The sequence below is a fragment of the Caretta caretta genome, chromosome 2 (assembly GCF_965140235.1).
Source record: "Caretta caretta isolate rCarCar2 chromosome 2, rCarCar1.hap1, whole genome shotgun sequence".
NCBI classification, from domain to species: Eukaryota; Metazoa; Chordata; order Testudines; family Cheloniidae; genus Caretta; species Caretta caretta.
Window position 1 is genome coordinate 105,701,003 of NC_134207.1, and position 27,313 is coordinate 105,728,315.

General features: G+C 44.1%; 1 protein-coding gene across 1 annotated transcript in view; it reads right to left on the bottom strand.

Moving 5' to 3' along the window:
• The window catches only part of PARD6G (par-6 family cell polarity regulator gamma), a 109,612-nt gene extending 95,485 nt beyond the window's left edge, over positions 1-14,127 (bottom strand). Inside the window, exon 1 of the mRNA XM_048840050.2 lies at positions 13,803-14,127. Coding sequence (XP_048696007.1) covers positions 13,803-13,874 — 72 coding nt within the window. The 5' untranslated portion in view covers positions 13,875-14,127. The remainder of the gene's footprint in view (positions 1-13,802) is intronic.
• Between the last annotated feature and the right edge of the window lie 13,186 nt (positions 14,128-27,313).

Genomic DNA, 27,313 nt, shown 5'->3' on the forward strand with positions numbered 1-27,313 from the left:
TGATCTATGTTTGTACAGCGCCTAGCACAACAGGTTCCTCGTCCATGACTGGGACTCTTAGGCTCAATCAATAAGTTACACTGAATGAAAGCCTTCACTTTTGCTAACAGTTCTATTTATGGTTGCATCAAGGTGGAAGGTAGGCCCTGTCGACACCAGAAGTTCAACTCAGCTTTTGTAACCAGTCTGAGTTGTGTTCTCATAGCAGCTCCTCTCTTTCAAGTGTGGCTGAACTAAGCCCAGAAAGCACTGAAACAAACAGTTTGGCAACACAAGCATGAACAGCTATGCCACACTGCTTCAGCGTGGAACAGAGCAGCAGGAGGACATACTCATAGCATGGTGCAAGAAGCATGTGGGGCGATACACTCTAGAAGTCCTGCTACACAGACAGCTCTGATGAAGAGGGCCAGCCATAAACCACACACACAGTTAGTGTTTTATCACCAATGCCGAAAGCAAATAAACGCCAGTTCACCAAACCGATTGCAGGAAAGCAACCAAACTAGCTTAGGCCTCAAGCAGCAGCAAGAACTTAACTGACATTTACTAACAGAGATTGAACCATATGGATATAAGCCACCTTTACAGCCAACCATGCCACTTGGGGTATGTCTTCATTGCACAGCTAACCCAGCTGATTGGCCCCCAGGCCTGAGCACTGGAATAAGCTTAGCCTGAGTGTGAAGGTTGCCTCTTATGGGTGTATCTGGGTGCATACCCTATGGTTCTTTGTGGTGAGATGTTCTAGGATTCTTTCCCAGTCAATTGCAAGGGAACTTGTCTGTCCTTTAGGGGCGAGGGGAATTGTGGGAAAGCACTGGAGGAGTCTGCATCCTCATTGCAAAATGGGTGGGATTCAGCCTGAGTTAAAGTGAAGCCTGGACTCTAAGCTGTCCTAGCCCCCTGGCAGCTATCACAGCTAGCCAGATTTAAACCATCTTCAAATCTGGATCAGAGGTTTTTCTGTGTGGATGGTAGGGAGATTTGAGATAAAACCCAGGTGAGAGCCTGAGTTAAGTCTCCAGTGAAGACACACCCTAACTGGTTACAAACTCAATTAAACCCTCTCTTACACTCTACCAGAGCCTTTTTAATCCTATGTTTATAGCACAAATAACTGCCAGTCATTTGAGGCTCACATCTGACCAAACCTGACTGGTAATTGGGAACAACTGTGTAGGGTGGAAGCAGGAGAGATGTCTTCAGGCAGGATAGCTATGGGATTTGAGTGCCACACCCACCTTCTCTTACACATTCCTAACGAAGTGAGCCTGAAGAAATTCTGCAGGGATCAGGTTTAACCCTGTATTCTGAGGTTTGCATTCAGTAGGGGTAGGAAGCATGGAAGGTCTTTAGCCTGGTTGTCCTTAATTATATTCCTAGGGAAGAATTTACATTTTTTGTTTTTTAAACCACAGGCTAGATGTGAGAGAGACACACCAAGTCTATTAAAAAGGAATTACAAGGGACCACTGAGGAAGGCAAGTGGTAACTGCATGCATGAAATAAATTATCTTTAGGGCCTGTGCTGAAGAAGAGCCTTGTGTAGCTTGAAAGCTTCTCTCTGTCACCAAGAGAAGTTGGTCCAATAGAAGATACTACCTCACCCACCTTGTGTCTCTAATATCCTGGGACAAACAAACACAAACACTGAAGTCCCTCCATCAGTCTCAGTTCTATTTAGGCTGTAAGCAAGTCCTCAGTATTAGTTTTCAGGGGCATTCTTAAAAGGTCCCGCTGTTGAAGGTCCTCACTAAAGAGGTTTGTCCCAGTTTTGCAGGAAGGAGACCAAAGACTGAAAAAAGATGAGTAGTGATGTGCAAGATTACCAGATTGGGCTCTAGATACATGCTAGTATAGCCCAATGGTTCTCAACTTTTCTAGACTACTGTACCCCTCTCAAGAGACTGATCTGTCTTGCATACCAAGTTTCACCTCAATTAAAGACTGCTTACTTACAAAATCAGACATAAAAATACAAAAGTGTCACAGCACACAGTTACTGAAAAATTGCTCTCATTTTATCATATAATTATAAAATAAACCAAACCCTCCCCCCATCCCCCCCCCCCCAGGTTGAGAAACACTGATATAACACAAAGAGCAGGACATAAACAAGTTATTGTGTGTATGAGATTTTAGTTTGTATTGACTTTGCTAGTGCTTTTCATGTAGCCTGTTGTAAAACTAGGCAAATATGTAGATCGTAGAATATCAGGGTTGGAAGGGACCTCAGGAGGTCATCTAGTCCAACCCCCTGCTCAAAGCAGGACCAATCCCCAACTAAATCATCCCAGCCAGGGCTTTGTCAAGGAAGGAGATTCCACCACCTCCCTAGGTAACCCATTCCAGTGCTTCACCACCCTCCTAGTGAAAAAGTTTTTCCTAACATCCAACCTAAACCTCCCCCACTGCAACTTGAGACCATTACTCCTTGTTCGGTCATCTGCTACCACTGAGAACAGGCTAGATCAGTGGTTCCCAAACTGGGGTTCATCAGAAAAATTTCACTAATGGCGGCCAGAGGACCCCAGGCATTGGAGGCAGCAGGTGGGACCCGGCTGCAGGGCAGACAGCCCGAGCCCCAGGGAGAGCGGGGCCGGGCAGTTGGGGCTGGCAGCCCAAGCCTCAGCAGTTAGCGGGGCCTGCAGCCCAAGCTCAGTGGAGCTCAGTTGACCGGGGCGGTCAACAGGGTCCAGCAGCAGGAGCCTCACAGAGTGCAGAGGAAATTTAAATTTAAATCTCTGGAAATATTAATTTTTAGGAGGGGGTTCATGAGATTTCACAATTTAGTGAAAGGGCTTCACAGGCTGTTAAAGTTTGGGAACCACTGGTCTAGATCCATCCTCTTTAGAACCCCCCTTCAGGTAGTTGAAAGCAGCTATCAAATCCCCCCTCATTCTTCTCTTTTGCAGACTAAACAATCCCAGTTCCCTCAGCCTCTCCTCTTAAGTCATGTGCTCCAGTCCCCTAATCATTTTTGTTGCCTTCCGCTGGACTCTTTCCAATTTTTCCACATCCTTTTTGTAGCATGGGGCACAAAACTGGACACAGTACTCCAGATGAGACCTCACCAATGTCAAATAGAGGGGAATGATCACGTCCCTCTATCTGTTGGCAATGCCACTACTTACACAGCCCAAAATGACATTACCCTTCTTGGCAACAAGGAAACTCTATTGACTCCTATCCAGCTTCTCATCCACTGTAACCCCTAGGTCCTTTTCTGCAGAACTGCTGCCCAGCCATTTGGTCCCTAGTCTGTAGCAATGCATGGGGATTCTTCCATCCTAAGTGCAGGGCTCTGCACTTGTCCTTGTTGAACCTCATCAGGTTTCTTTTGGCTCAATCCTCTAATTTGTCTAGGTCCCTCTGTATCCTATCCCTGCCCTCCAGCATATCTACCTCTCCTCCCAGTTTAGTGTCATCTACAAACTTGCTGAGGGTGCAATCCACGCCATCCTCCAGATCATTAATGAAGATATTGAACAAAACTGGCCCCAGGACCAACCCTTGGGGCGCTCCGCTTGATACCAGCTACCAACTAGACGTGGAGCCATTGATCACGACCCGTTGAGCCCGACGATCTAGCCAGCTTTCTATCCACCTTATAGTCCATTCATCCAGCCTGTACTACTTTAACTTGCTGGCAAGAATACTGTGGGAGACCGTATCAAAAGCTTTGCTAAAGGTCAATGAATAACACGCCCACTGCTTTCCCCTCATCCACAGAGCCAGTTATCTCATCATAGAAGGCAATTAGGTTGGTCAGGCATAACTTGCCCTTGATGAATCCATGCTGACTGTTCTGATCACTTTCCTCTCCTCTAAGTGCTTCAGAATGGATTCCTTGAGGACCTGCTCCATGATTTTTCCAGGGACTGAGGTGAGGCTGACTGGCCTGTAGTTCCCTGGATCCTCCTCCTTCCCTTTTTTAAAGATGGGCCCTACATTCGCCTTTTTCCAGTCTTCCGGGACCTCTCCCGATTGCCATGAGTTTTCAAAGATAATGGCCAATGGTTCTGCAATCACATCCGCCAACTCCTTTAGCACCCTCAGATGCAGTGCATCCGGTCACATGAACTTGTGCTCGTCCAGCTTTTCTAAATAGTCGTGAACCACTTCTTTCTCCACAGAGGGCTGGTTACCTCCTCCTCATGCTGTGCTGCCCAGTGCAGCAGTCTGGGAGCTGACCTTGTTTGTGAAGACACAGGCAAAAAAAAAAAAAAAAAAAAAAGCATGGAGTACATTAGCTTTTTCCACATCCTCTGTCATTAGGTTGCCTCCCCCACATGTTCCTTGACCTTCTTCTTGTTGCTAACATACCTGAAGAAACCCTTCTTGTTACTCTTAACATCTCTTGCTAGCTGCAACTCCAGGTGCGATTTGGCCTTCCTGATTTCACTCCTGCGTGGCTGAGCAATAATTTTATACTCCTCCCTGGTCATTTGTCCCATCTTCCACTTCTTGTAAGCTTCTTTTTTGTGTTTAAGATCAGCAAGGATTTCACTGTTAAGCCAAGTTGATAGCCTGCCATATTTACTATTCTTTCTACACATCGGGATGGTTTGTTCCTGCAACCTCAGTAAGGATTCTTTAAAATACAGCCAGTTGTCCTGGACTCCTTTCCCCCTCATGTTATTCTCCCAGGGGATCCTGCCCATCAGTTCCCTGAGGGAGCCAAAGTCTGCTTTTCTGAAATCCAGGGTCCATATTCTGCCGCTCTCCTTTCTTCCTTGTGTCAGGATCCTGAACTCGACCATCTCGTGGTCACTGCCTCCCAGGTTCCCATCCACTTTCGATTCCCCTACTAATTCTTCTTTGTGCGTGAGCAGTAAGTCAAGAAGAGCTCTGCCCCTAGTTGGTTCCTTCAGCACTTGCATCCCTGGCACGTGTAGCCCTGGTTGAGAAACACTGTTCTAGCCAATGGGTGTCTGGCAAAAATTGCAGAAACTGTATTTAACATGGTAACCACATGAATAACAATGTGCTGCCTTCATCAGCAACAGGCTGGCACATGGCCATCTTCCAGCAACTAAATTTTCCAGTATGTACTTTCCAGGTTAGACAGGACCCCGTAGCAGTTTGTCTAAACGATATGGCAGGTACTCCATCACATATCCTGGGATGTTGCCTCATGTGCATTTCCTGAAGGCTGCCCAGGTTCTCCCGGAAAACACAGTTACACAGTGGTGTAAGAAACGCTGCTGCATGGACAATTCAACTGTGCTTGCTGTAGCCAGGTCACAGAAGCGGATCATGACCCAATTACAAACAACACTGTACTTGGTGCTGCCCCCATTGTAGGCCCTGTACATGCGAGGAAGATGGAATCTTAACAAATCTTTCAGAGTAGGAAGGGTTTGAACCCATAAGTTTCATAGACGTTACCACTCAAAGGAGCCTTCCCAGGATCAGAACGAATGCTTACAATAAAACAGGGAAGACATTACCCTATTTGCTTGGCACGGATAGTGTAGTAGGTGCTGTATAATACACAAAGACAGATAGTACCTGCCCTGAAGTGCTCAAGTGTTTTTGGGGGACAAGCTGATTGAACCAGTTACATAAACTGCTATTTCAGCTCACATGAAAGATTAATCTTTTGGGGTTTTTTTTGTTTGACCCTGCAACTGGAATTTGTGGAAATCCAGAAATAAAATACAGCTAATCCAGAATGACTGAAGTCAATCTTGCTTTGGCATTCTGTCTTAATTTAAGATGGCAGCAACACATTGTGGTTTTCTCCAAGACCCTACTACATTTGGTTTGGATACAATCACTTCTGTTTTGAAACTTAGAACAAGAAGTTAAATCAACGTATTCTTAGTCACATTGTTTTTGACAGAGTTCATTTTAGTCTGACTCTAGTTACCAGAGATACGATCTGGCTTCAGGAAGAATTCCAAAACATTTGCATAAAATCCGTGTTAACGTCCTGCAGGTTCAAAGCATCACATTTTTTGCAGTGTACCTGAATACAGCTTTAAAAGGTAAAGCTTATTCTTTCAAAGACCAAGATTTTCAAGGAGCTCTCAACTGTAGAAGGACATTATAATCTACCATAGGCTGAGCACCCACAGAAAAAAAATAAAGTGAGTGCTCAGTACCCACCAGCCACAGCTGTTTGACGGCATGCCCGATGAGCTAATCGGGGGCACTGCCAAAGAACTGATCGGCAGCCACTGCCAAACAGCTGTTTGGTGGCTCTGGGAGGGGCTTGCGGCGGGCACCTCAGGGGAGGGGGTGGAGCAACTCCCCCCTTCCTCCAGGGGAACGAGAAGTCAGCACTTATGTAATTTAGGATAAGGCTACAATCGATCAATCAGGCTACTGAGGATTGACCAGCACCAATTTACATACCTATCTTACTCCCATGGAAGTCAAAAGGGAGTAAGAGCAGTCCTCTAAAATTTTCACTCTCTTTAAAGGGGACTGGTAAAGGCAAATCTGTTTTTACTGGAATGCTAAAGGTTATAAGATACTACTACATTTTACACCTGCAATAAAAAAGTGTGTTCAATTTCAAAATGCTTATGTGGGCAGATCATATTTCAGTTGCTAAGGTGTTTGTACAGTAGTGACATTGATTTTTGCAAAGAAGCTTTTTTTGCAGTGAGTGTCTTTTGCCCAGGCACCCGTTCCCATAACAAGCAGCAATGTTAGCAGGACAAACCACAAGTTGTCTGAGTGTTTCACCACCCTAGCAATTGTTTTTAATAGGGCAGAATTGCTGGAGGACGATTTGACTTCTGCACGTGTCAGAGATCCAAAACATGGTCTTTAATCCACGGTGTTCATTGGGCAGGAGAAGAGCACTGTTTCTAAAGAGCTGTGCTCTGTATTGGAAGGCCTGACTCTATCTGAGCTTTATTTTTTGTGCACTGGACATATCAGAATGTCAATCTTAGAAGCATATTAAAAATCTGACTACTACATTTAATAGAACACTGAGTAACTGAATATTGGATTTGGATGAAGTGGAATAGTAGATATAACATAAATAGAACGACTGTGTTTATTACTATTTAAATTTTACAGTTGCCTGTAATAAGTGTGACTGTTTATCGTAGCAGGATGTTAGTCAGTATTGGTTTTTAATAAAAAGGTCAATCAACTTCACAAAACAGAACATTGTCACTTTTCCTCATATTGTTAGTAACTTGTCATTGCACATGACATGCCTGACTGCGGTGCTGTTTGCAAGGGGGTGTTATCACATCCCTAACCATAATTTTAAAATATGCCAAATCCTCTTATCAGAAAATAAGAAATTAAGCATCTCCTGAAGAGGTTTTTCTTTTAGTCACTTCAAAAAAAACAAAAAACACACAAAGTGGATCTATATCCACTCTAGAAAGATTGAAGACCCTTCTCCAGTTACTTTTCTGCTGGTACCTTTAGTCAAGAGGAAATAAGGTAAGGCTATGGCTACACTACAATTTAAAATTGATATAAATTATGTTGCTCAGGGGTGTGAATTAGCCACCCCCCGGAGAGACACAACTTATGCCAACTTTAACGCTAGTGTGGAGAGTGCTATGTCAGCAGGAGAGCTTCTCCCACCGACATAGCTACGGCCACTCATTAATTAAGCCAACGCTTAGAGCGGCTACACTAGAGAGTTTACAGCAGCGCAGCTGCGTCTGTGCAGCTGTAAGCTCTCTAGTGTAGCCATAGCCTTGGAGTGTGAGGACGATACAAGTTTCTGCCCCTTTTAAACAGAATTTGGCAAGAGACAAACTTAACGTATTAGAAATCTTAAAACCAGAACCTTCAAGAGTGACAACTGAGTCAAGTAACAGGTTTCAGAGTAACAGCCCTGTTGGTCTGTATTCGCAAAAAGAAAAAGGAGTACTTGTGGCACCTTAGAGACTAACCAATTTATTTGAGCATGAGCTTTCGTGAGCCACAGCTCACTTCATCGGATGCATACCGTGGAAAAGTCAAGTAACTTCCTCCAGGTTATTACAGACTTAAAAAAAAAAAAAAAAAAAACTTACAATATTCCAGAATGTCCTGCTAGATGGAAAAGAAATGGAGACTTGTGTTCTCCATACGTATCCTTCCATTTAGGTCCGCGTTTGAAAAAGATCCCAAAATAATTTTCTGATTCGGTTTTGAAAAAAACTCTTATTTTTAAGAAGTCTTCAGTTTTCACCCTTTAAGTGGTAATGGTGAATGAATATCTCATCGCAGATGTACGGATTTCTCTCCAAAAGTTTGTTTTGTTTCTAGAGCACCATAGCTATGCACAGGGTTTCACAAAAGAATAAGATAATAGGAGGGATTTTAAAATCTGAATGGAGAGGAAATGCATTAAGAGTAAGATGTATGTTTATTTTCTAAGATGGGACCTACCAGCAAGCTGGAGTTTTTAAAAGCTTAGGGAAGAGGTTGGGGAAGAAGTTGGGGGGGGGGGGGCACAGTCCTTTTAGAATTGTTTCCAGAAGCCAGTAATCTGAGACAGCGTCTTCAAAAGGGGAAAAGATATTCCGCTTGCCAACAACCTGACAGAGTAGTGGATATAGAATGTTAGATGCAGAAAGGAATAGTAGTTATGATCTGGCAAGATTACTACCGATTATGAATTTGAAAATCCTGCCTAACCCTGGAGCTCAGAAGTTTATCTTGAGCTACAGATGCAGATACTATCTGCCTCAATAGGCTGTGGGTATTTTGGTTTTTAATCCTTTAGAGAAAACCATACAAGAACAAAAAGACTCAAAAATTAATTCATACTTCCATATCTATCTAGGGAAAGATATTAACAGGTTCCCCTTCCCCCAGTATCCCATCCAACAACAGGATATAAAGCCCCTGTTGGTTTTTTTTTTGGGAGAGGTGGAGGGGGATAAGGAAGAGAGAACTCAGGCAGAACTATTAAAGATTTCAGAAAATCAAACTCATCTGAGAATGAGAGTGTATAAAGACAGCTTGCTTGTTGTTTTGCCTTATTTAGCCTTTGAAAAGACATCAGATCACCACACTATGGCAAGCCACTTGCACTAGGAAATCAGTTCTGACTTGTTTTATGAGTACTTCTCCGCATTCACAACATCATTCATTTTGTTAAAGGCTTTTAACCAGAGAATCTATAGCTTTGAATATTCCCCATGGACAAACATAGGATATTAAATATTCAGGGAATCAAGTGGCAGATGTTGAAAAATGCTCTAGGGCCAGATTCTCAGATGGCGTAAGTCAGCATAGTGCCCACTGAAGTCAAAGGAGCTAAAATGAGTTACACCAGCTGAAAATCTGACCACTTAAATTTTCCATGAAGCTTAGAGGTCGCCAACACTGAGAAGACACATGGGTCAATTTTTTTAATATCACTCATTTCTGATACTGATAAGGCAGGAATAGTGTCTGAGAATCAGACCACTTGCTCTCTGGGGATATGAAGGATGTCAAGCTGGGGGTCAAGATTGTTTGTTTCCTCAGAGGGCAACCACGGAAATAAGCAACTTTCTCCAGGGTTTGAGATCCTTCCTTTAGAGTTAAACTTAAATCCAGATTCAGGTTTAGATGAGTCTTAACTAGTCTGGAGCAATTCTGCCCTTAGTTTTCAATCAGGACTAAATCTGAATCATAAAGGTTGCAATATACTAGATTGCTGGGTGTTTACGTAAACAGATGATTATCTGCTTCAGGATAATAGAGGATGGGTCCAGAGGAAGCATAATTAAAGTTGTCAGGTGTTCCATGGCAATTTTTTTGGAGCTCTTGCACATCTTGGTCAGTAAAAGCCAAAGAAAATGGTTTCGGGAACTTACACAAAGGCACCTCCCTTCTGCTTACCTTCTCCATTAACAGATTCCACCCTTCCAAGATCTGCCACCGGGAACTCCTGGATCCCAAACCAATTACACACTCTAGTTTAAGACACTGTACCTTATGCACCTGACTCGCTCTCTTTGACAAGCCATATCATTAGAAGATAGCTAAGAAAACAGGAGTTCTCATACTCAACTTTCTAGTTCTCAGACATGTTTTGACAAGCTTCATGCTTACAAAATAAAGGTGACTAGATTCTAAATATTTAAAAGGCTGGCACCGCACAGCTGCCAGGAACAGTTGCACTGACTAGATGGTATTTAACTTGTCTTTTTTAGCCATAAGAGTCCAGCCAAACTGGAGAGTAGCTAGTATTTCCAGTCAGGTCAGAGGAATTGTCATACCAGGACAAACCAACCTAGCCTGGTATCCCATCTCCAACAACTGTGGATCATAGATGATTCACTGAAAGATAGAAAAGTCTGCATAAATGTAATGTACCTTGCCTGGTGTGCATTATAATATGTTGGGAAACAGTTTCTTCTTGACCCTGGCTGATCAACCCCTGAAGTATCAGAATTAGCTACCCCCTTCTAATATACCTAAGAGCTCTGTAAAGTATTTAAGAGAAACTTGTTTCAACAGTTTCAGAGTAGCAGCCGTGTTAGTCTGTATTCGCAAAAAGAAAAGGAGTACTTGTGGCACCTTAGAGACTAACCAATTTATTTGAGCATAAGCTATCGTGAGCTACAGCTCACTTCATCGTGAGCTGTAGCTCACAAAAGCTTATGCTCAAATAAACTGGTTAGTCTCTAAGGTGCCACAAGTACTCCTTTTCTTTTTGTTTCAACAGTGATCTCCCTACATAAACTAATCACAAGAACTTGCTACATAATTAACACTCAGTTTTACTAATGCAACATTAAGGCTGAAAATTTAAACACACAAAAGTTAGGAAATTCAAGAATTAAGGTATCCATCATAACATTAACCCAGATGCACTGCATGTGTAGTATTTTGGACCACTGATGGATGTGTATATATAGTAGGGGGGGGTGGGGTTTTTTTGAAGTTTGTGTAACATTTAAAGAGTCTACCTTAAGAATGAAGTAATGTGGTTTTCTGCATTTCATTTCCTTGGCTTAAAAATAACCTCTTGACATCAGTAGTGAGACACCCCCCCCCCCCCCCACACACACACACCTTACCCCAAAGCCTTTAAAGCCCTTCCAGAAAACCCCTCCTCCCCACAAATATTCTCACTATATCTACCCCCCCTCCAGAAATCTACAATCATTAAATCACACATGCAAGTGTTAGGTGGGCTGATGGGATACATCTGGAGGGTTTCTGCAGCTGAGAAAGAAGCTGTCAGGTGCTTACTACTAGTGAGATTTAAAAAAAAAAAACAAAAAACAAAAAACCAACCACCACAGGAAACAAACATAGAAAACTAGCTTACTGCATACTAAAATGGAAAATGGGAGTATTAACTTGGCCAATCTGCAGATGTTAGACATGTGTTTAACAGCAGAAGGCTTGGTTTGAAAATGTGGGTCAAGTGCACTGTATGTAGGACTTGGTAAGCAAGCATTCAACTAACTGGGTCTGGAGGGTTTCTTGGGGGTACGCAGAGCACTTCTGAATGCACTATGCTTTCACAGCAAGCACACCTGGAAATAGGCTGCGGGGGGGGGGGTAGGGGGGGTAAGGAGATAGACAAAAGTTTTTCAAGCCTGCTGACACCTTTCCACTCCCACCATACAGGTTGGAGGGTAGAAAATAAAGGGTTCTAAACCTGCATTTGAGAGGACACCTCCAATCATAAATACCCCAGAAATTAAGACAGCTTCTCAGTTCAATCCATTACACATTTTGTACTTTCTCAAGGGCAGAGGTACGTGCTGTCTGAATTGAATCAAACTGTCCCATTAACAACTGTGGTAGATGGAGACCAGGACACATAACCAGGTTTATCATTATCTTAACCTATTTACATGGTTTTTCAGTGAATCTGGAATGCTGAATGAAGTTTTACAAGGCACTCATTTTATTCCTTGTATTTTTTTTTTCAGACTTGCATTGTGACTAGTCACTGAGGACGAGTCACATGGTATGAACTTTTAAAATCAGACAGCTAGAGCTTTAAAAAATAAATATTGAACAAGTACAAAACATTTTTCCACTCAAAAGGGCCTGGCTGGATTTTGATCAAGTTTTGAACAGAAACAAATTCACCTCTTCTTGCTGAGACTAAATGGTAGGCATTTCAACCCAAAAGGATTGTTTGAGAAAGTTACTGACACTTGAAAACAGGATTTTAAAAGCTGGATATCCAACTCAAGCTTTGACATGGCTGCTTTGCAACATTCTAATTTTGTATGCTATGGTCTTTCTAATTGACAATTCATTCTCTAACAATAATATTTAGCATTTATAGAATCCATAGATCTCAAAGTGATTTATAATGGTGTACACATATTATCCCCATTTTACAGATGGTGAAATTGAGGTACAGATTGCGACTTATCCAAAGTCACATAGCATGTCAGTGGGAGAGCTGGGAATAGAAGCCAGTTTTCTTACTCTCAGTACTGTGGCCCTGTTTGCTAGTCTAAAGGTTCTGAGCTACCACTAGGCGTTCAATGGAAGTGTATTTGGCATCATGCACAAGACAGAAACTTATTAAATTATTTCAATGGAATTTTTTATTTTATTTTATTTATTTGGCTGTTACAGTAATTTACTACTATTAGTTGGGAACCAGAAGCATTTGGAATTCCGCCTCAATTCTCTCAAGCGTATACTTAAGATGTATGTAATTTATGTCTCATTACAAACACATGCCCTGTCACTAGTCAGGCTTGGTCCTAAAGCAAGACAGTCAGGCTTGCTCAAGTTCAATATTCCATAGGGAACTCTTCAGAAAGCCATCAAGCTAACACAGGTACACACACAAAGTGCAACAGATCAGGATGCACTTAGCCAGGGTCTCATCTTTGTGAAAGAAGGATCACCAGACAAAGTACTTTTTTAGCAGGATCCTTAGGAGCTGAGCCTTCCCCCCAACAAAGAGAAAAAAATTCACTAGATAATCAGATGATTACAAAAACCCAAACAAGTTTAAACAGGATTACAGAGTTGAAGACGTGCATCAAACATTACAGCACTGACTCAGGCTGAGATCTGTAAAGGAGACCAAAAGCGTATTAGCCGTTCCGAAGCTAAAGGGGGAGGTAGGACTGAATTCAGATTTAATTCATATGGGGGGTGGGGCAGAGAAAGACGGGGAGGGGTTTTCCTCTTTTCACAGCTACATTTACCAACTTCCGAACAGGTCTATAAAGCGAGACAATGGATCGTTTTTTCCTAAAACAAACGAACCACAACCTTCCAAACGTTGTGCTCTTTCTTGATTCAAACCGAAGCAACTAAAGATCACGTTTAAACCAAGTGGGTTTTCAAACTGCAGCACCACCCCCCACGTCCCTTCGGGATTAAGCCGAGACTGATTGAACTAACGGGCTTTTCACCCTGTTAAAAACCTCGGCTTTTGTATAAACAGCCCATCGCAGCTGGGGGAGGGGGGTGCAGTTACTGACTCACAGCGAGCCAGAAATGTGCAACCCAAAATAAAGAGTTTACAGTGGCCGCAAACTTGCCTGGCGAAGTCCTCCTCATGGCAAGTGCCCTAGATCTCCAGACAAGCTGCTGTGTGAGCCCCCTTGCTCACTGTGGGCACAGGGATTGGGGGGGGGGTGAATTTCCCTACATTTCCAGCTCAATCCAGGCGGAAAAAAAATACGAGAGCTAGAGAGTCTGAGCCATGTGATCGCAGCTACATACCGAACGCAGCTCAGCCTTTCAAAGAGTTGCTACCTATCCTTTGCTGCAACTTAGAAAATATGTTCAATTGCAAAGAGGGGGAAGGGGGGGTATCCATTCATTTGCAAAATAATCCGGCGGGGGAGGAAAGCACCAGGCTGCTTCCAGATTGTGTCCTGCCGCAGTCTCCTTACCTTACTCTTCACTTCCACCGCGCTGCAATCGAAATACCGCAGAGTCTGAGATTTATTAAAACTCCGATTCATCTTCTCGGTCCCCAGTTTATCCCCCCCTTCCTCCTCCTCTTCGCCCTCGCTCAACAAGGGCTGCAGGATCCGCTGCCTCCGACTGTGGGAAAGTTTCCCCCGGGCTGCGTGTTGTCGCCGCTGCTCCGACCCTGGAATGTATCTTTCTTTGGAACGTTCAGGCGCCGGAGGTTCTTTTACTTTGTCCCAACGCTCGAATCAGAGCGCCCGCCCACCTCGCTCTCCGGGCTTCTGTTTGTAACAATCGCTCCTCCAGCAGGGCTCGCAACGCCTCCGTGACTCAATGAGAGGAGGCGGGACGTACTAGACCCCGCCTCTGGCCGAACCTTCCTCCGTCCCTCCTCGCCGCTTTCATTTCCAGGAGAGAAAAGCTCCTCCCGCTCCAGAGGGTGTGCTTTCTGGGCTGTGATTTGCTACTGAAATCCCTAGTTAGTTAGAGGAAGTCGCACAAAAGAGTGGGAGCTGCGGACAGAAGTAATTACGGAGTCCGCGTATTAGAGAAGTTTTAGAGGAACAGCGTGTCAGTCTGTATTTTTTTAGAAAGCTCATGACGAAAGCTCATGCTCAAATAAATTGGTTAGTCTCTAAGGTGCCACAAGTACTCCTTTTCTTTTTGCGTATTAGAGAAGGTTACAAACCAAAACGCGGATGGCCAGATATTGCCTCCTCTTCTCCCTCTCCCACAAATTTGGAGAAATGTAGATACAAATCTGATCGCTGTGGTGCAAACCCATATCTGTGTAATGTATTTACAAATGATAAGGCAAACTACTAACAGGTACAATTGCCATGAAAGTTTAGCAGCTCCGGTACAATATCTAGTTATCAGCCCGAGACTACAATAACTATCATCAATAATATTGCCAGTCCTAAGGTTTTGATCCTGCAAACATTTATGCATGTGCTTAATATTACTACCATGAATATTTCAACTGATTTCGATTGAAATTCAATATAACTACTCACAATAGTAAAGTTAAGCACTTGTGTAAAGTGTTTGCAGGGTTGGGGCACAAGTGCTCAAAAATTATGACTGGGATTTTTTTTAAATTACCTTCTAGTTTTGGAGCCTGTAGGGTTCACGTGTTCAAGCTTTTCTTTGCAACCATGAGGCTTAAAAATGTACTTGATTTTAAAATGAAAGTTGATAGCCTCATCACATAACTCAAAAAGAAAAGGAGTACTTGTGGCACCTTAGAGACTAAGAAATATATTTGAGCCTAAGCTTTCGTGAGCTACAGCTCACTTCATCGGATGCATTCAGTGGAATGTACCTCACAAAAGCTTAGGCTCAAATAAATTTGTTAGGCTCTAAGGTGCCACAAGAACTCCTTTTCTTTTTGCGGATACAGACTAACATGGCTGCTACTCTGAAACCTGTCACATAACTCAAGGAACTGGCCCGTTAAAGAAAACACCAAATATGAAAATTGTGATAAAAATCACAAGATTTGGCAACACTTTAAAAATAATAGGAAAGTAATGATAATTTTCCTTAATATTAAAAATCACTCCAGGCAGTAGTCAGTAGAATTTTCTTAGTTTAAATATTTTTCTATCCCATTGCATGAAAAACCCACAGAAAAAAGATAAACTGACTGATTTTACAGGGGAAATCGTTAAAAAGACCATACACAAAATGCTGGCAACTCTGTAAAGTAAACAAACTTGAAAAGAAAGCAATTTCTTTTCTCTCTCTCTCTCTCTCTCTCTCATAGTATTTTAGGCCCGAGTCCTGTAAAGATTTGTGCACATGTTTAACTTTACACACTATGTGAGCATTCCCAGTGTCTTCAATTGAACTACGCACAGTGCATAAAGTTAAGCACACTTGGACATCTTGACAGGACTTTTGCACCCTTGTAGAGTCATAGGGTATGTCTACACAGCAAGTAGCAGCCCACGGCAGTGTCAATCTCAGAGTCCAGGTCAACAGACTTGGTCTTGAGGGGTTCATGCACCCCCACCTTAGGCTTCAGAGCCAGAGCTCCAGCCCAAGCCTGAATGCTTTTGCAGGGTGTGTGAACATATCCATTGAAATATAAGGCCCTGATCCTACAAGGTGTTCTGTGGATGTGCAGGGGTGGACCACAAGGAACTCTTTGCAGGTTCAGAGCTAGTGTTTGCAAAGTGCACTGGGATCTTTTGAGGTAAAACATTTCTATATAAATGTAAGATTATGATGATTATCATGATTTAGAGTCTGAGAACAGAAAGTTTAGATGGGAAAATTTCCCTCACTTCCTCCTGCAAATCAGTGCTTATTGGTCTCTCTCCCTCTCTTGTCACCAGTTATTGCTAATTATCATAATTATGTGTATTACAATAGCACCCAGGAACCCGCAGTCATGGACCAGGACCCAGTGATGAGCTGGAGCCGGTTCACAATGGTTCGCTAGAACCGGTTGCTCCGCGAGGGACAACCGGTTCTAAAAGGGCTTCTAAATTTAACTGGCCAAAACTGGCGCCTTAGGCGGCGACTCCACGGGTGCTCCAGCCCTGGAGCATCCAAGGGGAAAATTTGGTGGGTGCAGAGCACCCACCAGCAGCTCCCACCCCACCCGTAGCCCCAGCTCACCTCCGCTCCTCCTCCACCTCCGCCCCTGAACGCGCCGCCCTGCGCTGCTTCTCCGCTGTTCATGCAGGAAGCTGGGGCGGGCTGAGAAGCAGTGGCGGCTTTGCACTCAGGCCCAGGGAGGCGGAAGTGAGTTGGGCCCGAGGGTCAAGAGGAGGGCCGTCTGCGCCGCAGCAGGTAACCTGGGGGGGGGGGGCGGCGGCACAGGGGAACCGCTCCCCGCCCCAGCTCGCCTCCGCAACCCTCGGCCTGAGTGGGCAGCAGCTGCCTGCTTCTCAGCCCTCCCAGGCTTCCCACTGAACAGCTGATTCGCGGAAAGCTGGCCGGGGGGGGGTGCGGAGAAGCAGAACGGGGAGGCGCATTCAGGGGAGGAGGCGGAGGTGAGGTGAGCTGGGGCTGGGGGTGGGGTGGGGCGAGGAGCTGCCGGTGGGTGCTCTGCACCCACCAAATTTTCCCTGTGGGTGCTCCAGCCTAAGGCACCACTTTTGATGTGATCAGTGGTGGGAGCAGCCGCTCCCCCTGCTCCCCCCCTAGCTACGATCCCCCACCCCTAGGAGCCAGAGGGACCTGTCAGATGCTTCCTGGGAGCTCCCCACCTCACCCCCGGCAGGTCCCTCTGGCTCTTAGGGGTGGGGTGGGCACCCACTACAGTGGCCCACGAGACCCTCCTGCCCGGTTCTGGGGGCATTCAGGGGACGGGGGGGGATGGGTCAGGGGTCCTGGGGGGGCATCAAGGAACGTGGGGGGTTGGATGGGGCAGGAGTCCCGGGGGGCAGAGGTGGGCAACGACCCACTCGTGGGGTGAGGAGGGAACCAGTTGTTAAGATTTTGGCAGCTCATCACTGCCAGGACCCCATTGTGTGAGGCACTGCACAAATGTAGGTCAAAGGACAGTCCTTTCCCCAACAAATTTACAGTCTAAGAAATCGCTTAGAACTTGTTCATTCAATCTACATTGATGGAAACATAAAATCGGTAAGAATGGAATGTCTCTTTTTACTCAAAAAGTGTTATGCAATAGACAGCATTTTGAAGATCCAGGATGGTGTTTCTCCTCCAAAGTCCTACCAAAAAATGTCAATATGAGGAAAGGCACCTGAGGGTAAAAAAAACATATTCTGAAAATTACTAACTGTGGACCTGATTCTTCACTGTCTTGCACCATTACAGTTATTTACACCTGTGTAAAGTGAGTGTAATAAATCACCAGATCTGAACATTTTACACCTATTTTGCATTTACTTTACACAGGTATAAGTGACTTTCTAAAGAGTCTGATTTTCCACTGCCTTGCCCTGTGTCTTTCTTCCAGAATTTTAGGGGCAAGAAGGGAATGAGACAACACAGATTAACAACGTAGAAACAAGAGCCTTCATTCATTTTTACTGGAAAAAATGTGTGAAACTAACATTTACTAAATGTATTGGTGTTTTACTGTATTGGAAGTGCAAGTTTAACTGTAACAAATAAACCAATGGTGGTTTGAAAAAATGAAACCTTTTCATGAACACAAGATTTCCCCCCCCCCCTTTTTTTTTTCTTTAAGAGAGCTTCACTTTTATACCTTGAATGAGATGGGTCAGTTGCTAAGATTAGGAGCATTTCCATCAATGCCTTGGGTATCTGTAAAATTATTCTGGTCTGTTTCGGCATTCAAAATAGATGTTTAAGGATTCCACAGCAATCATACAGCTGGATTCACATTGGTTAGTGGTTTAATATCTGGAGAAAAAGGGGCTCCCCCTCCCTTAATAACTGCTGCCTACCACCTTGACTATATAAAGTCATATCTGTCAGCTAATAGCCAGACACATTAGAACGCATTTAATCAATTATCAGTGTCTAGTCTAGTCAGACAGCTCATGGGGGATGAAATCCTGACTTTATTGAAGTCAAGGGGAGGTTTTCCATAGATTTCAGTGGAGCCATGTTTTCACTTTGGGTGCATCCTGCACATACATAAGATGAGGCTCAAAACTAGTCCATTGTATTCCCAAGGCTGCAACATTACCATGTAGGCCACAAAAAGGAAACTCCTGATCAAGGCAGTAGGAACTGGGCTATCAGTCTCAGTTGAAAGTAGTTCTCTACATCTTACATGTAAGGTGAGAAAGCATACAGCCAGGACAAATCTGAGAGGGAGTTATTTGTGGCCCGATGATAGCACTACTTCTCAATTGCGTAGAGCTCTCTGCACCGGGGCTACAGCACCACAGTGCCGGTGTAGAGACCCTGGTCGATTACAGCGCTGCGACTGGCCTCCGGGAGGTGTCCCCCAATGCCTGTTCTCACCTCTCTGGTCATTGGTTAGAAACTCTACTGCCCTGCCCTCAGGTGACCAACCGTCATCCCCACCCCATAAATTCCTTGGGAATTTTGAAAGTCCCCTTCCTGTTTGCTCGGTGATGGTGATCTTTCCAGGTGGCCATGCCTGCTCCACGCAGCAGGTGATCCTCCGCTTGGAGCAATGCCGAGCTGCTGGACCTCATCGGCATTTGGGGTAGAGGAGGCTGTCCAGTCCCAGCTGCGCTCCAGCCGTAGGAATTATGATACCTACAGACAGATTTCATGATGCATGACAGAAAGGGGCCATGACCGGGACACACTGCAGTGCAGGGTCAAAGTGAAGGAGCTGCAGAATGCCTACCACAAGGCGTGGGAGGCACCCACGAGCTGCCGGTTCTGCAAAGAGCTGGACGCGATACTCAGCAGCGACCCCATCTCCACTGCAAAGTCCCCTGTGGATACTTCGGTGGCTTGCGTGCCAGTCGTGAGTTGACCGAGTCAGGAGGAGGAAATCTTGGATGAGGATGTGGAGGGGGAGGGGGACTCAGAGGCAGAGGATGACTCGGAGGTCAGAGATGCATGCAGCCAGGAGCCCTTCTCTACCCCGGAGGGGGCTAGCCAGTCACAGCTGTCGGAGGTTGGCAAACTGGAGAGGAGGCCCCTGGTAAGTAGCTTTGATTTTGGGAATCGCTGAAGTGAGTTGTTGGGGGCAGGAGGGTTGCAGAAAGCAGGCTTCTGTCTGTGTGACGCAGGTACCACCACATGCCTAGTCTGAGCGGTGGAACAGGCTTTCGATTGACTCCCTCACGTTACGGGGATCTGCCTCAGAGATCTTCAAGAAACTCTCATGGAGTTACTGGACAATCCGCTGCCACAGGTTCTTTGGCAGAGTTGCTTTGTTTCTTGCCCCTTTAAGGGTAACTTTCCTGTGCCACTCTGCTGTCACTTGGGGAGTGGGGAGGACCACTGCTGCACACAGGCGAGCCGCATAAGGGCCAGGGCCGAAGTCACTGTCTCGGAGAAGACCCTCCCTTGATTCCCTGCTCACCCTCAGCAGAGAGATAGCTTCCATAATGAATACAGCCTGTGGAAAATGTAGGGACAGGAATTATTATAATGATTATAATGATTATACCTTCTACAGTGCTGGCTCTCCCCAAGAGCCACATCCCCAGTGTACAGTATGGTTCTAGAACACTGATTTCCCCTGCCCCTGTGGTTACTCACCATTTTGGGGGTCTTGTGGCTCATGTGTGCTTGCCTGGGGTCAGCCAGTTAGTGACAGGTATGTGAATAGTGGCTATGTTTTAAATCAGTGGTCTGTGTGTTGCAAACACACATTTTGTAAAATGAGGCATTTTGGCTTCACAGATATGACCCTAGGAGCCCAGCCTCTCTCTTTGTTATCGCCAGCTGAATGGCTGCCCAGAATTAGAAAGTGGCCACGAAGAACTAGAGGACTTTCTGCGTGAGGTCATGATGCACTGCACAGCCAAAAAACAAGACTTGAAGGAGTGGTGGGACAGCGAGAAGAGGGACCGAAAGGAGAACACGGCACACCAGAACAAAGCCATGGAGTGGCTCTTAGATGTTATGGAGTGCCAAGCGGACACGCTCCAGGCGATACTAGCTCTTCAAACCGAGCAGCTCTGCGCCCGCCCTCTCCTGCAGCCGAAGTTGCAAAACTCTTTCCCATGTGCCCCCCCAGACACCGCCAACACACTCCTATTAACCTCCTGGCTCCAGTCTGTACCTGCTGCATTCCACTCCTGCCCCGACACAGTCCTGCCCTGAGAACTCCCAGTACCCACTGCACTCAATACCCCTCCCTCTGCAGTTTAGCCCTGCTGAAGTACAGTACCCGCCACTGCACTGTACTCAAAGGAGAAGGTTGGATAGGATACCTGGACATACACAAATCTTTAACCACCTCCTCCTGGGACCCTCCCTTCCCCCATCCCCCTCAGTGCTGATGTGTTTTTTTGTTTGTCTCTCTCCTCTCGTTATTGTTTTTAATAAAAGAATTGTGTTGGTTTGAAAGCAATCAGAGGCCTGCAAAGCAATGAGCAATTTTTTTACACTTTCATAGTGCATCGTCTGCACCAATCACAATCACCTCCTAGCATTACAAGCACTGCACTCCTGAGCATAGCAACAAATATTAGTGGCTTTCAGTTTCAAATTGCTACCTCAAGGCATCTCTTATCCTTATGGCCCTGTGCTGAGCCCCTCTAATAGCCCTGGTCTCTGGCTGTTCAAATTCAGCCTCCAGGCGCTGAGCCTTAGCGGTCCAGCCCTGAGTGAAGCTTTCACCCTTCCCTTCACAAATATTATGGAGCATACGAATATTGTCATTGGCCAGGTCCAGCCTCCCATATAAGCAGTGCCAGTGGGTACTCAACAGTCACACTCTGCACTTGCTCATCCTGTTGTTGAACCGCTCCTTGCTGCTGTCAACTTGCCCCATGTACGGCTTCATGAGCCATGACATTAAGGGGTAGGCGGGGTCTCCCAGGATCACAATGGGCATTTTGACTTCCCCTACAGTGATCTTCTGGTCCAGGATGAAAGTCCCTGCTTGCAGCTTCCTGAACAGGCCAGTGTTCCTAAAGATGCGTGCGTAATGCACATTTCCGGACCTGCCTGTGTTAATGTCCATGAAATGCCCATGGTGATCCACAAGCACCTGGAGAACCATAGAGAAATACCCCTTTCATTTTATGTACTCGGTGGCTAGGTGGTCTGGTGCTAGAATTGGAATATGCATGCCATCTATTGCCTCTCCGCAGTTAGGGAAGCCTATTTGTGCAGTCATCCATAATGTCATGCACGTTGCCCAGTGTCACGGTCTCTTGGAGTAGGATGCAATTAATGGCCCTGCACACTTCCATCAACACGCATCCAATGGTCAACTTTCCCACTCCGAACTGGTTAGCGACCGATCGGTAGGAGTCTGGGGTAGCCAGCTTCCACAGTGCAATCGCCACATGCTTCTCCAATGGCAGGGCAGCTCTCATTCTCATGTCCTTGCGCCGCAGGGCTGGGCAGGCAAGCTCATCACACAGTCCCATGAATGTGGCTTTTCTTATCTGAAAGTTCTGCAGCCACTGCTCGTCATTCCAGACGTGCATGACGATGTGATCCCACCACACAGTGCTTGTTTCCCGAGCCCAAAAGTGACGTTCCACTGTGGTCAGCACCTCTGTGAATGCCACAAGCAATCACATGTCGTAGCTACTATGTGTGGCGAGATCAATGTCACACTCCTCTTGCCTTTGTAGTTTAAGGAATAACTCCACTGCCCCTCGTGACGTGTTAGCGAGAGTGAGCAGCATATTGGTCAACAGTTCGGGATCCATTCCTGCAGCCCGAAGAGGCAGGGTGCGCAGTACACAAACCGTTGAAAGATGGGACCAAATGTGGACGGAAGCACAGGGATTGCTGGGATGCGAAGCAATGCATCACAGGGCATTGGGACAGAGCCCAGGATGCCCCATGACCCCCTCCGCCTTCCCACAACTCTTAGCGGCAGAAGAGGAAGAGGTGCTCTGTGGGATAGCTGCTCAGAGTGCACCGCTCCAAATACTGCTGCAAGTGCCGGAAGTGTGAACACGCTATTGCGCAGGCAATATGAACACACACCAGCAGTTTCCCTTCAGCGCTCACTGAGCGGCGCTGTGACTGCTGATGCTGTGTTGAAACCAGCATAGCTACATGGATTCTCAAGCAGTCAAGATGCTATGGAAGCTATTGAGCAAGAGAAAGAGATGAGAGGCAGAAGAGCATAATCACTTGCCCTCAGTTATCTAGGGATTTGCCATTATCTGGCTATCTCCTCATCAAGGAAAAACAAACACGCACATAATTAAAAGACAAGAGTGTGAAAATATTACTATGGTTTTAGTTCAAAGTAATAGAAACTGTCTAAGAAAGTCAGATATGTACATAGAACTCATTAGCTAGTAAATTACTTTCTGAGTCTAGTTTTACCTCTATTGAGTCCACTTTTTATGAGCTACTTAAAATATATGTTTTCTTTTAAGTTCAATTACACTTTAGGTATCTTCTGTCTCCAGAACATGGCTGAGACACATGCATAGGGCACCCTGCGTATTATCTATACTGCATTGTTGTGTAGGTGGAAGACTTCAGACTCTAGTCAGTGCTTTCATGAGCAGTAGATTCATGCCCACGTACAAAAGCCAGCCAACCAAACGTATCCTGAATTCCTCATGCACCAAGAGCCACAGTTATCACCAGCAGATTGCCTCTCCAACCTACTAACATATTTCATGCACAGGAATGTCTTTGAGTAAACACTGTTAATTCACATAATCATCTCTTTAGTTGTTTCCTTGGGCTTCTGGTTATTTGCCAAGCATTCCAAATTCCTTTAATTTCTTATACATATCTCAGTAATCTTTATCTGTCTTTTTGATCCTTAACTATTTTCCCTACTTCTCCTTCAAATGTATAGTTCACATCAACATTTCTTTCCTTATATTTAAGTTACCTTTGCTTTAACTCCTCTATCTCTACCCTCTTTCCCCATATATGCTTCCTATGCTGTAGCCAGGAAGGGGGTGGGTATATCAACCTTAAACCACACAAGGATTCCCCTATGCTCTGGGGTTCTAGCTGACTGCTTTCCCCCACCAGACAAGCACAAATCAACCTTACCAGGGAGAAAGATCTTGCCCATAAACCTGGCATGGAAGCAGCACTGTGATACAAAAAGGCAGTATGTTTGGGAAGAAAATGTTCAGATACTTCTCTTTTCCTTCTGTCTCTAAAGCATTTATTTATCAAACCATTAAAAGGTGTTACATTCTCTACCTTGCCTATACTATCTCATTGTGATTCTTCTTGGCCAAGCAAGGGGGTTTATTCCCCCCTTGATGAATGTCTTGTTAATATTAATGACAGTTACCTGGCATGCTTTGAAAGGTGAAAATATCCCATAGACTTTCATCCACTGCATATCAGATTTATTTTCTCCCATTTTGAATGTTAAAATGTTACAAACTATAATTCAGCAAATTTTGTGGGAGCTGCTATATTGATAGACCATCTTCAGTTTCTGTAGGTTGAAAGCAAAATTAAATAACACACAAAGCAGTGAAAACTTGTAATATTTGGTGTGTGTGTCTGCACTTGGGCATGCATATTGAATGGTGTGCCTGCTGGAATTATTATGGTCTCACCTTAGTCAACTGCAGAGGGGAATTCCAGGGAGACTAGACAGAATAATGTCATCAATCAATGGGAGTTTCAGACACACAAAGAAAGAAGACTAGACCCTACAAGGTATTTCTGCTGTCTGTTCCCTGCTGGTGAAATGTCATCACCAGCTTCTAGAGAGCCAATCTCTTCCCCTCCTTTTAGAGCTTTTATATTCTTGGCAGAGTTTTGTCTTAACATAATAGGAAAAAGAGCAAACAGCATTTTACTCTTAAGGGATGGGGAAACCTGAGGCTTCACCACTACCAGGAAGATGAAGTTTGAGGAAAACCTCCTGGCCTGTAAGATATCCAAATTACAAAAAAAGAGAGATGAAGGGCCTGATCTGCAGCTGCTATAAATTGCCTTGGAACCACTGAGCCTTGCCACAATGTTTACCAGTCAAAAAGGGGTTGGACATGTAATACTACACTTTGCAACATTTCCTTGCAGATAAATGGACTGTTATTGAAGGACTTCGTTTTTTCAGACTCAACTAAACAACACCCCCCCACACACAATGACTTTGGCTTTGGAAACTTTAGAAATTTTGGCTCCTACATTTGGTATTGCCCTTCCTTTTCCCCTTTGTGGGTGGAATGGCACTGTGCCATCACATGGAAATTAATCTGAATTCGGTGACATCTCTGCATACAGGATCCGTGAAAATCATGATTACTTTACAGCTCTGAATAGATTCTACAGCTCTGTTAATAGTGTAATTTTGTATGCATGAGAACACAAGTAGAAATTATTTAGAGAGAACATGGCAGTAGAGGTATGTCAGTTGCAATACATTTTATGGCTACATTTCTTTCTTTTACACATAAAACTAGTCTGATTAGCATAGGAGAAATTCACAAGTACCCTGTTGCATTTCTACCATGTTATAAAGTGAGTATGTTGCCTTGTACCTCACAAAAGGGAAAGTCTGTGACATTTCTCTCCATATAACTAGATACTGGGCCCAACACACCACTCGTGTAACTGGACGCAAGTACATTGACTTCAGGGGAGGTTCACTTGTTATTTGGCTGGTTATTTATTTACATGCAACAACATGCAAGCAACACAAGAATTAATGTACAGCTGAAACTCCAGGATCCCAGTAGCTAATTTTAGAACATTATCAGATGGAGACTAGATTTGGTCACCAGGATAATTTCCCTCTCTCCAAATTACCCAATTGTTAAATGGGGTACATGATAATGCTTGCATACTTTACAAAGGTGCTGAAGTTTAATTAGGAGGGCTCAGATGGGGAGAAAAAGACAGTGGTATTCTCCCAAGCTCCACCCACAAAATAAGCTCCAACTATGCGAATCACCAGAATAAGATCACAGTAGATGGTTCAAATATTCAAAATAAGTTTGTGCTACCTCTTGCCTCAGCTGGGCTTTGGGGCTTGAACATACCCATGGTTGGCTCCTTGGCCTTCTCTCCTTCTTGCCTGGGGGGGAAATAAGTACTGTCGTGGCATCTCCCAAACACGAGCCATCTATAGCACCAAAATGAGATGTCACTTACAGTAAATTGTGCAGATCCATGACATTCCCTCTCCCTTCCTACACGAGGGATGAAACAACTATCACTGTTAACATTTAAATTTACTATCATGGAGCATCTGAGTTAACTCCTCACTGAGATGACTAGGGAAGTTCACACCTTTCAGAGCTATTGTTCTAGGCTCTCTGAATTCTCTACATCAGTTATACCTCAGTCACATTTTTGAGGTTTTTCTCCATAGCCATAACAGCTAGAGACTTAAAAGAAAAACCCAACAAGAAAGAAATCTCAGATTCTGAAGAACAAGATAGTAGCTTCAGAGAAGTGCAATATAACATTTGAGCCCATATCAGCTATTTCTGAGCCCTGAGTTAATGTTTGTAAGGCACTTTGAGCGCCTATATACATACAAAGTATTTTAAAATGCAATAATATTATTAACTGCTACATAACTGATTTAAAGATAATCAGAGTTAGTGAGCAGAGTCAAGGGACCTGGGAGCTTCTGCCAATCACCCCAGGTTTCTTTTTATATTGAGATAAAAGTTGTACTTTGCTTGTTTCTCTACACAATACTCCTAGTTTTACAGTAACAGTACATAACCATACATTGACTAGCTGGAAATTCAATTTCTTTGTGATCTAATCAATCCAATATTATCAGATGCACAAAAAATTGACATCTTTATCTTCTCATGAACCTCTTCTAAGTGGAGCTGTGGTTTCTGTTAGTCTTGGTCATCAAAATACAGACCGATAATAGCAGTGTATCACTTTTTTCCAGATGTTACTAAATTATTAAATGTGCATACTCTAACCAGATTTCTACTGGTTAGTGAAATGCAAAGAGTAATACTAATTTATTAATATATTGGGAATTATTAGGAAACATGCTTAAATGCATCTCTCTCTCTCTCTTTCTTTTTTTTTTTTTTTGGTACAACCACTTACATAAATTATTTATTGAACCAATATGAGGTGCTATATTATATAACTTGTCTATAGCATCTCACTGTGATTCTTCTCGCTCTTACAAAGGGATTTATTCTTCCCTTTTGATGCATGTTTCATTAATATCAGTGACAGCTATAATTTTTGTGATCACATGTGGGTGGAGCTTGGGTCATGAGCCCAGCTTGGGAGAGTACCACTTCTTCCAGTCTGACCACCAACTACTGTGCAGAGTCAATTATGCCATGCTGAAAGATCTCTGAGATGAAATTGATCAGAAGGCTGGAGAATCCAGAATGGCATTGAAAAATGTAATGGTTTGCTAACTTTTTAAAAGATGACTACAAATGAATGTTTGCAGTGTTGTTATAGCTGTGTTGGTCCCACGATATGAGAGACAAGGTGAGTAAGATAATATCTTTTATTGGACCAACTTCTGTTGGTGAAAGAGACAAGTTTACACAGAGCTTTGGAAGACTTGAAGAAGAGCTCTGTGTAGCTCAGAAGTTTCTCTTTCACCAACAGAAGTTGGTTCAATAAAAGATATTATCTCACCTGCCTTGTGTCTCTACAAATGAATGGACAATTGTCTGAAATAAAGTGCAAAAATCATTCCTGTCATTACTTTCCCCGTGTGCATTTTTAAAATATTAAGACTATTTTACCTTTAGCTGTCTTATGTTTTGACTTGTATTTCCACAAAAACAGTGTTTAACTGCCTCACTTATTAGTAAAGGAAGAATACTGAAGTTGGTTTGATGGGGTTAATTGATGTTATACACAGCACTCAGTTCTCCGCTGTTCCTTGCTTCACATTGATTTATAATTGCGCACTAATTGGAATCTCTTTAAAAATATGACACTAAGGCTGAAAACCTGTTAAAATGAATTTCCAGATGAT